This window comes from Pyrus communis, chromosome 15 (genome assembly GCF_963583255.1).
Source record: "Pyrus communis chromosome 15, drPyrComm1.1, whole genome shotgun sequence".
Lineage (NCBI taxonomy): Eukaryota > Viridiplantae > Streptophyta > Magnoliopsida > Rosales > Rosaceae > Pyrus > Pyrus communis.
Genome location: NC_084817.1, coordinates 8,499,172 through 8,511,391, shown reverse-complemented (window position 1 = coordinate 8,511,391; position 12,220 = coordinate 8,499,172). Strand labels below are relative to the sequence as shown.

The following is a 12,220-nucleotide window of genomic DNA, read 5'->3' as shown; positions in this document are numbered from 1 at the left end:
ATGGCAAATGTGTGTTAAGGCAAAACCAACTTTATAAATAAGCTTAATAATTGTTGAAAGACATTAAGTTGATGGAAGTAAATTGAATAACCAAAGACGTAACGTTCCTGAACGAGAGTAGTCACTTGACTCTAATTCACAGGACTATATATAATATATCTGACCTTAGTTGCTGGGTTCTTAGTTCTTGATTACCCTAACTGGGAAGGAAAAGTATATCGATTTTATACCTAAATTATAACAATAAGTAATAATAATAAAGCTCGTCTCTAACTTAATTGGCCTTGGGAATTAATTGGTGGATACTCTTAAGTACCCTAATAGGAAGGCCAGTAGTTCTCAAGATCAGCACAAGGATCCATGTTCATAAACCTGCTTCCACTCCCACCGGTTGCGTTGTTGCTGTTATTCATGTCTATTGTTCCGTATCCAGCTTGATGATCTGGACCGTTCATCATAGTAACATCTTGCACTTGATGATGATGATTCATAGATGGAGGGCCATGATGATGCATCTGTGCTGGTGGCATTGTCCTCAACGTAGGCTGTGATGCTGGCCCACCAAGATTCAAGTTCAACCCAGATATTGTAAACCCACCTGCTCCTCCTCCAACACCACCACCACCACCTCCTCCACCAATTGGGTAATTGAATTGGGGTTGGATTGGTAGGTTGATAGTGCTACTTGATGATCCACCACCGCCACCACCACCACCTCTGAAGACTCTTGAAAGCTCGGCCATCTCAGCACTTGTCATGTAGTTTCTGCCATAGGGGAACTGATGGTGGTTTGGATCACCTAGCTGCATTAGGGGTGATGGTACCATACTTGGTCCTATTTCTAGGTTGTAGGGATTGGCCGCTCTTGATTGGTTTGTTGGGTACTTTTTTATGCCTGCGCTCTTTTGGAAGACTCGGCAAACCACCCATTCATCCTGCTAATACAACATTAATCTAGTCAGATCAGTTAATTAATCATTAATTGATCCATAATATCAAATCTAGTTGCATGGAATAATATGGAGTGGAAGACATAAATCACGGGGGCATGCATATCTATGTTCTTTTACTTTTCACATAGATGATTTATTGTTCGCTATATTTTTGGATATTGTATATTAGCAATTCATAATTTTAGGGTGGTGCTAACCAAAACTTTTTTTTACCGCTCACACATTTCTGTTAATTTTTATTTTTTGATCTTCTCAAATTTATTCCATCCAACAATAAAATTGGGAGGAGTGCGTAAAAGATAAAAAGACATGTGTGGATAGCGTAACCCTAATTTTATATTGTATGATATGTTGTTAATTTTGTATGCTTTAGGTTTTTGTGGATATCTTATTGACATTAATTTGATTGATCTATTTAAAATATCAACAAAATATCGGTAATGTACATGATACTATAACTTGAAACATAATAGTTTTAAGGTTAATGTACTATACTTTATCGTTAACTTCATGCAATGAGTCGACTTGGCTACTGTATTAATCGTCTAAGTTGGTCGGAATATTATTATGTTCAAGGTACAAGTACTAGCTAGTTGTAAAACCCGATATTATATAGGTATTATATATACGTGGAATATTTATGGACTGTCGTCTATCAACAACGTTTCACAAATCTTGCATGGAATCATGCTATATATAAATATGTAACTTGTGCTTAACTCAATGTGTGCATGTATTCACAAGTTTATCTCCCTAGCTCCATCTAGAGAGAGAGAGAGAGAGAGAGAGAGAGAGAGAGAGAGCTAGAGAGAGGTTGGAATTTCAGTTTCACAAGTTCATCAGCCCTAGTTCTATTGATGTCAAAGATGATTTCAACTAATTATAAGATTAGTTAAAATGGAACTTAAAACTAGTTGTTTTAGATCCTTAATTCAACTTATACTTAGATGGTATTAATCAATTTAATTAGGTACCTTTGATGTTCTAAAGCCAGATTTAGAATGAATGCGATATTCGTGCATGACCCAGTTGGATTTTTCACCACGAGGAGCTCGGCCTCTGTAGAAAACAAGGGTCTTTTTCATCCCAAACAGCTCAGATGTGATACTGTTGAAGATCTCCTTGTCTTTCCCTGTGGTCTTCCAGTAACCTGTACTTGTTGCTCGGTTTGTTCTCACTCCTGTGGGGTACTTCCGATCTCGTAGGCTGAAGAAGTACCACTCCTTTTCTCCCATTTTCGCTTTTGCTACAATAGTTGATCCAAGAAATTACAAGTTCATCAGCACCTTACTAAATCAGACAAGAAGCTAATTTGTCTATGCAAGCTGGTGAGAATATAGAAATATATACCCATTATATTTATGGGAAAATGTTTAGTTGTTTTCCATTATCAATGTTACAAGAAATGTTTTCACAACAATATCTCGTAAGTACACATAATTTAAAGAATGTAAACTTTTGATCGAAGAAGAGTACATACTACGAAACATGTAATGTTCATATGCAAAGTTCACACGAGTTAAATACGTTTCATAAAAAATTTGGTCCAAATTAAAATTTAATTAATAATATCAATAAGTAAAAGAAATTAAATCCAACAAAGAACTGATAAAAGTAAGCAAGATTTAGCTACTGCTCTATTGCTATTTCTCTTCACAAATCCGAATTCCCCCTTCCTGATCCCTCAGATCACATATACGTACAAAACTAAGAAAGAGCTGACTGCAGCACAAACTTCAAAACTTTGGATATATAGAAATAGATCAAATTTGTGCATGTGATGCATGAATTGAAAACAAGGGTTAGATTGGAACAACAATATATATTTACCAGGAAGTTCCCAGGGTTCGCATTTGTTGAGATCAACATCGGCAATCGCCCTTCCAGTAAAAGTGGCATCATTTATCTTGTTCATGAGATAGAAGGTGATAAGCTCTTCATCTGAAGGATGAAATCTGAATCCTGGTGGCAAGTCCTCCTTTGGTTCTGCTGTCATGATGTGAAGATAACTCAAATTTCCTTTTAGGGTTTTCCCCTTCCGGCCGGCTTGTTTGGCTTCTGCATATATCACAAAGATAATTATATGAGATCGATGATCAAGAATACTACTGAGAATTGCTCACTTTGAAACTTGCTAAGGTGGAAAAAAAACTATCTAATTTTTCTTCATCTCCTAAAAATACTCAACAACATAAACCCTATGTGGGTACTGGAGACTTGTAGGAGCTAAAAACCAAAAGGAAAAAATAAAATAAAAAGCAACTAGGTATCTTCCTTGCATGGAGAGCTATATCTGTACATACATGTTGATTAGGTTTCTTGACACTTTTCAAAACCTTTTTGTTTTGGGCATAAAATATCAAGAGATCCGATGCACGAGCGGTACAACGGATGAATCATGAAGGTGCAAAAGAGGGAGAGAGCGAGAGGGTGAGGCTAAATAGGGCTTTTCTTGCTCAGCATGCACAAGAAATTTGGAATTTAAACTTTCTAGTAGCTGGTGTGAAGAAAAGTAAATGGGGGCCTGTGTGTGATGGTGAAGTTCTCACCTACTATGGGTATTGAGATACAAGGGTGCCAGGTTTAGTGTTTTAATATTATCAAGGATCAGGGACGAAATCCTTGTTTTGGGATTATTGCATGATTGTCTACCTGCATTCATGAAGTGCGAATTGACAGAAATGACCTTTGTGATTGATTAGGCCCACGCACACATTCAATTTTTGGTTTTCAAGTATACATCCTACAGTTAATGAAGCTGGGATCTTCCTCTTTGGATATACATATGAGAAGTTCGATTTTATTTTTATTTTTGTTTTGAGCGATAGTGTTAGTAAGTTATATGTTAGATTAGTTACTGATGAGATTTGAACTCACGCTGTCATACAATGACAACACCTTTCTCCACTCTAGTAAATGACAACTTGCATATGAGAAGTTTGAATTTGATTTTACAACTATATTCTTAGATATTTTTGGAATAAAAATTAATTCAAAGTGTGATATCACGAATACGTACGTACATGTACTATATATGCTAGCGAAGGTTGGAGGGTTATTTTCGTAATTGTGACTGGAAGCTTAGACGAAGAAGCTGAATAAGTGAATATATATGCAGTACTGCAGTAAGATGCAAATGATAACAGATTAAATTATAATTCTTAGTTACAGCTGTGGAGCCAAAAATAATTAAAAGACGATATGTGGATTTTTGGATAGAAGAGGACAAAAATACCCTTGAGGCATACCGGGATTCCTACGCACAAGCAATGGGCAATCATCCCTTAACCAAGTCAAAAGTGCCCAAAATAGGTAACAAATTCAAAACTTTTTCATCCATCCTCTTCCTATATTCTCCACAAGGTAATTATTCTATAACCCCCAAAACATTTCTTTTAAATTATGTTAATTAGTCAATTAATGGATTTATTACCTAATTAATCTATTAATGGCTAATTAACTACAAATTACACCCAAAAAATACCACAAATGGCCGGTCCCTATTTAATCAAAACTTTGGCATCAGATGTTCTTCGGCTAAAGCCCCCGCCCATTCATCGTGGACGCATGAGGCTTTTTGGCCTTGGCCAAAAGTGTGATTTGTTTTGTAGCTGCAATTTATCCAAAAAGGAGAAGGCAGAAAATTGCATCCACAAATTGGTGCTTTCATTGAGATTGAGTCCCACACTCATAGAAGACTCTCGCATCCAAGGTTTTCTATATTCTTGTCCATTTGTAGATTTCTCGTACATTCTTATTATTAGAATTTTTTATTTGCAAAAATTCTTTGATAAAACGTAAAAGAGAAGTACAATGGTTAGAAATTTAGAAAATTCAACAAATGAAAATTTCAACACCCAAGAGATGGGACCACAGTGATCCACGAGGCTAAATGTGACAATAGGTGGAGCGGCACCACCACCATAAGTTTCCACCACGGGAACCACCATGGCGGCTACCATGGTAGCCACCCGCGGCGAGGTCCATAGTGTCACCACCACGGCCCGAGCCATGCTATCCAAGGTTGCTCACGACATTAAGGCCACGACCCAAGCCATGTCACTCCACGCCCAACGCGAGCCCAAGCCTCGCACCTGCGTGATTCATACGTTGAGCAGCCCACTCCCGTGGCCTAGCCTGCTCCCGCCCAGCAGCTTACTCCTACCGAGCAGCCCACTCTCGTGGCCCAGCCTGCTCTTGCGACATTCTAAACAGCCCAAATCGGCCCAAGACTATCTCAACCATCTGGACCAACCATCGAGCCGGGGGCATTTTCACCACGTTTCTTAGTAGATTTGACATTTCATAATTCAAATCTCATGCCCGGAGCCTACCACACTTCCATTGCTCAATGAGGCATATTTCTTCCAAGCTCTTCCAATCCAAATGGCAAACAACACTTGTCTCGACAAGTCATAGAGTTGACGAGTGCCCTTGCACAACAGACAACCTTGGTGAATCAACTATTTCAATGCACCGATATCCAATGTGCCCCGAACGAGCTATCCCGAAGAAGGACAAGGGCAGACGAACCTCTCCACTAGCATCCCGGCAAACAGCCACTTGACCAGTCACGAACCGAGTGTTCTAACATAGTACACTCCCGACTGGACCCCCGAGATAACATATACTCCCGTCTTAACGCGTGGAGGAACATGCATTCTCAGTTAGGTCCATGGACAAACATACACTCACGGTTGGGGCCACACTCCGATAATCAACATAAGCAACCTTCTAGGCGAAGTGTTCATTTGCGGCAAGGCCCGCAAGAAACATCATCCACCTCGCATCAAAGTAAGCAACACAGAGGACAAAGATAAACAATCACTTAATCCGGTTCAAGTTCAACTAGCAGCCTGCGAGTTACCCGCTCGCCTGCTAGGAACATACCACACCCACCGCAGCCGCGACATAGACGAGCTGAACACATGGAAGAGTAGCCTAAACCAACAGGTCACGGCCAGGGGCATCTGAGAGCTCTGCCACCCCAACAAAGGTAAATTCAGGAAGAAGTAGAAAGACTCATAACCGAGCGATTGTGCAATTTTCCGTACAACGAAGCTATTGACAAAGCGTTCCGATGAGACATGACCAACATAAGCAAGTCATCTTTCAATGACAAGATCGAGCAGACGGGACTACCCCATATAGATTGCTAGATATAAAGACTACTTTTGTTCCGACAAATGTAAGAGCTTAGCCTAATGGCACGCCATGGGCAGACGAGTACCAGTAGGACACACCAGCCCAACTACCAAGAACCGGGGGCAGGCTAAGGATTATTTCAGTTATCCCGACAGTCCAACTTTCCTCAACTGCACTCACGACAATGATTTCCATGCTCTGTAGTGCAAAAAGGTAAACCAATTCCCCGACACCCATATGGGTCTGCTCTCTAGCACAAAATGATAAACTAATTGCTCTCCAGTGTAAGAGAGGATAAACTAATTGCTCTCTAGTGCGAGAGGGTAAACCAATTCCCCAACACCCAAAATGGTCTGCTCTCCAGCGCGAGAGGATAAACTAATTGCTTTCCAGTGTGAGAGGGTAAACCAAGTCCCCAACACCCATATGGGTCTGCTTTCCGGCGCGAAAGGATAAACTAATTTTTTTCCAATGCGATAAGGTAAACCAATTCCCCGACACCCATATGGATTTGCTCTCCAGTGCGAGAAGGTAAACTAATTGCTCTCTAGAGCGAAAGGGTAAGCTAAATCCCCGACACCCATCTGGGTAAGCTCTTCAATGCAAGAAGGCCATATAGCTCAAAAGATCGAATGCTTGAAGATCAACTAACCAAGAAATGGTTAGGGGCAGCATCCACTTTTACACTTAACAGTTCACTCATTCGACACTTCATCTTTAGCAACTCCGATCTTGGTAGCTCCATCATTGACTGCTCCATCTACAGCAGCTGAGAAATCAAACTTAAGCAGTTTCCTCAATTTTGGCAAGTAGCCCAGACGTGGCAACCCAAAGCGTTACCCACGCCACGCCACTTCCTCGGCCCATGCCGAGCCAATCCTTGGCTTCAATCAAGCCGAGTAGCACAAGAAATGGCCCCTGCCAGCCGATGTGTCGTACCACCTTGACGGCTGCCCAGTTACAGCACTATCCACGAAGAAGACAAGAAAAATGAAATTTTTCTTACATCAGTGTGGCATGGAGAAAACGAAGAAAGCAATGAAAGACAGTCCTTTGCATAGGCAAGATGTAGAAGATTGCTAGAGGAGGGGAACACATATCCTTTAAGCTCTCTCTCTCTTGTAGGGTAGAATAAATCGCTCTTCAAAGTTGATTTAATAACACACTTAAGGTGGACTTAAATAGGCTTTGAGAGAAATTTTTTTTTTTTTCCTAGAATGATCTAATTTCCTATTAAAGAGGGAATTTACATCAAAATAGGAAGCAGTCCAAAGTTTCCTAAAGCAAGAAAATCTCTACACCTATTGCCCTTTTCTGCGAGCAGTCCAATAGGTGTGGGGACATTTGTGGAGCCAAAAATAATCACAAGGCAACATGTGGATTTTTGGATAGAAAAGGACAAAAATACCCTTAAGGCATACCAGGATTCCTACGCGCAGCAACGGGCAATCATCTCTCAACCAAGTCAAAAATGCCCAAAATAGGTAACAAATTCAAAACTATTTCATCCACCCTCATCCTATATTCTCCACAAGGTAATTATTCCATAACCCCCAAAACATTTCTTTTAAATTATGTTAATTAGTAAATTAATGGATTTATTACCTAATTAATCTATTAATGGCTAATTAACTACAAATTACACCCAAAAAATACTACAAATGGCCGGTCCCTATTCTCCTAATAGGGCCGACCATATCCCTATAAATAGCTCTCCATTCTCTCAAAAAACTACTTCCAAGTCTCTTGCAAAACTCTACAAAATTCTCCAAACACTCTTCCCTCAAAATTCTAACTTTGGCATTGGAGGTTCTTCAGCCAAAGCCCCCGCCCATTCATCATGGGCGCGTGAGGCTTTTTGGCCTTGACCAAAGGTGTGATTTGTTTTGTAAGTGCGATTTTGTCCAAGAAGGAGAAGGCAGAAATTTGTGTCCACAACATCTACATGCAAATAAGACAAATCATGTGCAGACGACCACTGTATATATATCCATTGCTTCACGTAGCGTTCAGATTAAGATAGAAGAGATATTTTTTAGTGTGACCGTCATACGGTGTAGTACATTACGTGTTGTTATATAAATGGTGATATATGTGTGTTAAAAAGTTAATAACTTAAAAATTAAAATTTTCCACCACTTACATAAAAACAAGTGGTGTACCATCTGTGTTCCCGTCACAACTAAAAATTTCTCTAGACAGAGGTAGCCAGCGTGCTAGCTAGGTCATACTTGGACATAATGTCTAATGAATGCCCTTCCATATGAGTATAATATGGTTTCACCAATTAGTGCATGACATGTGTCATTACATCGCCCCGCGACGACTAATTATGATTCAGAGTGATGACTAAATATGAGCTCAAATGTACTTGCTAAATTTTGTTGACCAAACGCTGAGACTGTTATATATTCGATGATTTATTCAATTCTCAGATTAACTTTTATCTCATTAATTTGTTTCTCATATATAAGTTGCTAACATGTACGTATAAACAATAGGGTAATTCTAGGAAGATCAAATTTTTATATCAAATTCTGTAAACCAAATGATATGGTTGTTGATAATTGAATTATTACTTAAGTGTTGATATAACGTGCTTATTTTTTATTAATGACACATCATTTAGTTTACAAATTTAATTTAAAATTTTGGTACCATTAGTATAAACAATAACAAGGGCGTTTACTGGCAGGACTCGGAGAGAGTCACATGCTTGAAGAGTACTGAAAAATAAGAGAGGAATAGGGTTTAGGCCAGACACAACCCCTGGATTCCCTTGCCCTTGGTAGTTGGTTCCTTTGTGTTTTGGCTCTTTTATGTTAATATATATCCATAATTATAATTAGTACTGATACATTATGCTTATTCTTCACTAGGAAATTAGTCTTGATCAATATATATATGTCATCTTGGAGAACAGGAGCCCCAGTTTCATGGCACCACCCCCAAAAGTTCTCATCCTTATTTTGTCTAATAGCAAATTGGTTAGACGAGCTCAAATCTTTTTATTTATTCCTAGGGATAGAAGCCTAGCTATAGATTATGTCCAAAATATATTCATGGATACGTCCGAATGATATATATTAATTAAGCTCAATATCCTCAACCAAATATGTACAATCGTATCTCCACATAAGTAGTTCAGATGTTAATGCCTGAACCAAGGTAAATACTCCCATGATGCATTCTGCAATGCAGAAATATATGAATTGATGACTATTACAATTCTTCGAAAATTGACATTTACCCTATAATTATTGATCTCAAGAGTGATCGTTAGAATGTATATGTATTATCATTACAGAAAACCCAACAGTAATAATTACAACTTCGATCCGTTTCTTTCTATGTTTTGGCTTCTTGCTCGACAATTTATCAAGGGTGGTACTTTCTTGTTTGACACTAGTGAAGGGTCCGTTTTGTGGTTGCTAGTAGACGAGAAGTCGTAGAGAGAGCAACTAGTATACTTGTTCAACACCAAGATAGGAGTATATATGATATTCTTTTATACGCTATACATATATATACACATTATATAAAACCCGAAACACACACACACACACACACACATATCCTTCATGCCCTTCAAGTGCTTAATGCATCAAATCAATATGCTCGTGGAGTGGCCCGATGAAGGTCTTTGGCAGAAAGGAAAGAGAAGAAAACAAGAGAAATGCTTCTGCAGTGGTATATACATGAAATTGAATCTGTGTACTATCACCTTTTAATCAATCCTATATAACAAATACTTAAATTTATTTGATTTCCCTTTCCAATGACCCAAAATTTCGGTCAATCGCACATAATCCTCGTAGTTTCGTTATGAAATATTAGCAAGTTGTGATCGCTAAAGCATTGGATGGTCATGAAGAACGGGTGAGTTTGATCAAGACCCCTATACCAATTTCTTATTTGAAGTGTCTATCAAGTAATCTAGAGAGAGATTGTGATGGATTACTTCTACATACATACTGTGCTTAATTAATTAAATTCTCGTAAAGCTGTGGACCGAAATGCTCAATAATTCTGTTCTAAAGCTCTCAATCTTTCCATAATCATAACTAACCTCATCACTACAATAAAGGAGTTAAAGTTGCAATTGTGAAATGTTTCAAACGTTTAGGACACTTTCCACATTGCAAAGGAAAACAATTAAGGACTTGGGCACTTTCAACCTCTCTTCTTGGTAATCCAATTTTTGGGACCAAATTATCATAATCTGTGGCAAAGAAGATTAGCGAGGATGATGATCAAAGTAGTTGTTAGACGTTTGTCTGTGTAACCATCAATATTTATAGTAGGAGACAAATTGATTAGCAGAAACGATTACCATCTGTCATCCTCCTTTCAAGATTATAAAAATGTTTTAAAGTGTGTAATTTTGTTGAAACATTTAATTATTTAACCCTCCAGTAACAACAATATTTATCCAAACAAATTTATCTGCCTCTCAAGGATTAAAATTGAAAGACATTGATTATGTATATATATTAGCTTGCTAGGGTTTTGGTTGACTACATTAATTAAGCTACTTGTCAGAGAAGCTTTCACAAACATGATTAATATCACAGTTTCATTCAATAAATTGGGATATGAATAAATGATTATGCGTTTGTTACGACTGAGTTAATCTGTTGCTCACATAGATATATATTCATGGAACAAGTCATCTAGTTATTTAACCAATTTATCATATTTTATATGTACTAAATTAAAAAATTTATTTAAGTTAGCGTGCATCTACAAACAACGTAAAGAAAATTATAAATCGAGTGATTTAGGATACATGATTAGAGAGGAGACGTGTTTGATCACATTCTCTAACGCTCAACGATTCACTTTTGAAAATTGGGACGACTTTGTCCACTTTCGTAACATTAGTAGTAGTAGTAGTTAATAGGTTTATATCAAAGAAGACTATCTAGAATGATTGAAGAACCCTAACCCCTAAACCAGTCTCACCATTTTCGTCAGACATGCTACTTGTCAAACACTTCACAATAAAATACCAGGCTGCTGTTAATCTCACATGCATGTGTTTGCATCTTTCCTGCAGTGCACAAAATAATTAAGCAAAATTTTAAATTAACTATTAGGTATATATTTAAGTTGTTGGGGATGGAAAGGGTGCAAGAAAGATCACAAAGACAGCATAAGGTTGAGATAATATTGTTCCCAAAAGGGATGCAAATTTTCAAAAGAGTAGTTGTATGTAAAGATTTCATGAAGCCACGTAGCCAATGTTGTATACGCAGATTAAGTCTATATAATTCTGGTCCTTGTTGCAGTTAATAGATAGTTTTGTGGAGCAATACCAGTGCTAAACTTAATCAGTGCTTGATAAACTGACTACGTACGTATATATGTACGTAATTTATATATAGTAGTTGATTTATTGGAATTTCTTGTCCAAAATATATCAACACAGGATGCTTATTAGTTAAGTTAGGTGAGAAATTAGACATTAATTAGAACTTAATTAGAAGCTAGAGCCATGCATGCCTGCATATCACTTTGTACTTCCACAGCTAGCTAACTATGGAGAGAAACTCAAACCAATTAAGGGACACGTTTTGCCTGATTTCAGTTGAGTACTGAGATTAGGTTTTACTAAATTTAAATATCCTAGTATATATAAACATGTATATAATTCTGAGAAGCACACATACGTTGGAATGTTGTTATCGTCGCATGAATTTTCGGGTCATCTTTTCCATTAATGTGTGTGAGAGGGACGGGAAGTTAATTGCTACTGCCTGCATATATATATATATATATATATATATATGTAGGTTCCTACTATGTATGTAGATGTCTAATTCAGAACAGAAGAAAAAAGAAAACTAAGATCAGAGTATGTTCAAGACATGATTTGATCATTATTAGACGTATTGTCATTATGTAATAACTTATATACTAGAGTCTCAGCACGCGACGTGTTGGATTATACTATTTTTTATTGGATTGGATTGAATTGAATTGTAATATGTAGTTTGTTTAGCACAACTGCATATTTGAAGTTTGAATTTTAGGAGCACTAGGTGGATTTTGGCAGTTTTAGTGCTGGGAGTTTGGGGCTTGAATTTTTGTTTAAAATCTTTTTTTTTAACAAGGGGTTT

General features: G+C 37.7%; 1 protein-coding gene across 2 annotated transcripts; it reads right to left on the bottom strand.

Annotated features, from left to right (window-relative positions):
- Nucleotides 1-76: 76 nt before the first annotated feature.
- On the bottom strand, nucleotides 77-3,494 carry LOC137718765 (NAC domain-containing protein 100-like). 2 transcript variants are annotated; one of them, XM_068458301.1, is made up of 4 exons: nucleotides 3,257-3,494; nucleotides 2,784-3,011; nucleotides 1,928-2,199; nucleotides 77-938 (listed from the first exon to the last, which is right to left on the bottom strand). In XM_068458301.1, the coding sequence occupies exons 2-4, from the start codon at nucleotides 2,947-2,949 to the stop codon at nucleotides 318-320; spliced, it is 1,059 nt and encodes a 352-aa protein (XP_068314402.1). In that variant the 5' UTR covers nucleotides 2,950-3,011; nucleotides 3,257-3,494; the 3' UTR covers nucleotides 77-317. The 2 variants fall into 2 exon arrangements, with proteins under 2 accessions (XP_068314402.1, XP_068314403.1); XM_068458302.1 differs by having other exon boundaries at nucleotides 77-935.
- Between the last annotated feature and the right edge of the window lie 8,726 nt (nucleotides 3,495-12,220).

Bases quoted from the DNA above. Each gene is read 5' to 3' on its own strand.
- LOC137718765 (XM_068458301.1), bottom strand. From the start codon at position 2,949: ATGACAGCAGAACCAAAGGAGGACTTGCCACCAGGATTCAGATTTCAT. The intron at 2,200-2,783 runs GTAAATATATAT...CAACTATTGTAG, and splicing joins CGAACCCTGGGAACTTCCTG to CAAAAGCGAAAATGGGAGAA. The intron at 939-1,927 runs GTACCTAATTAA...ATGTTGTATTAG, and splicing joins CTGGCTTTAGAACATCAAAG to CAGGATGAATGGGTGGTTTG.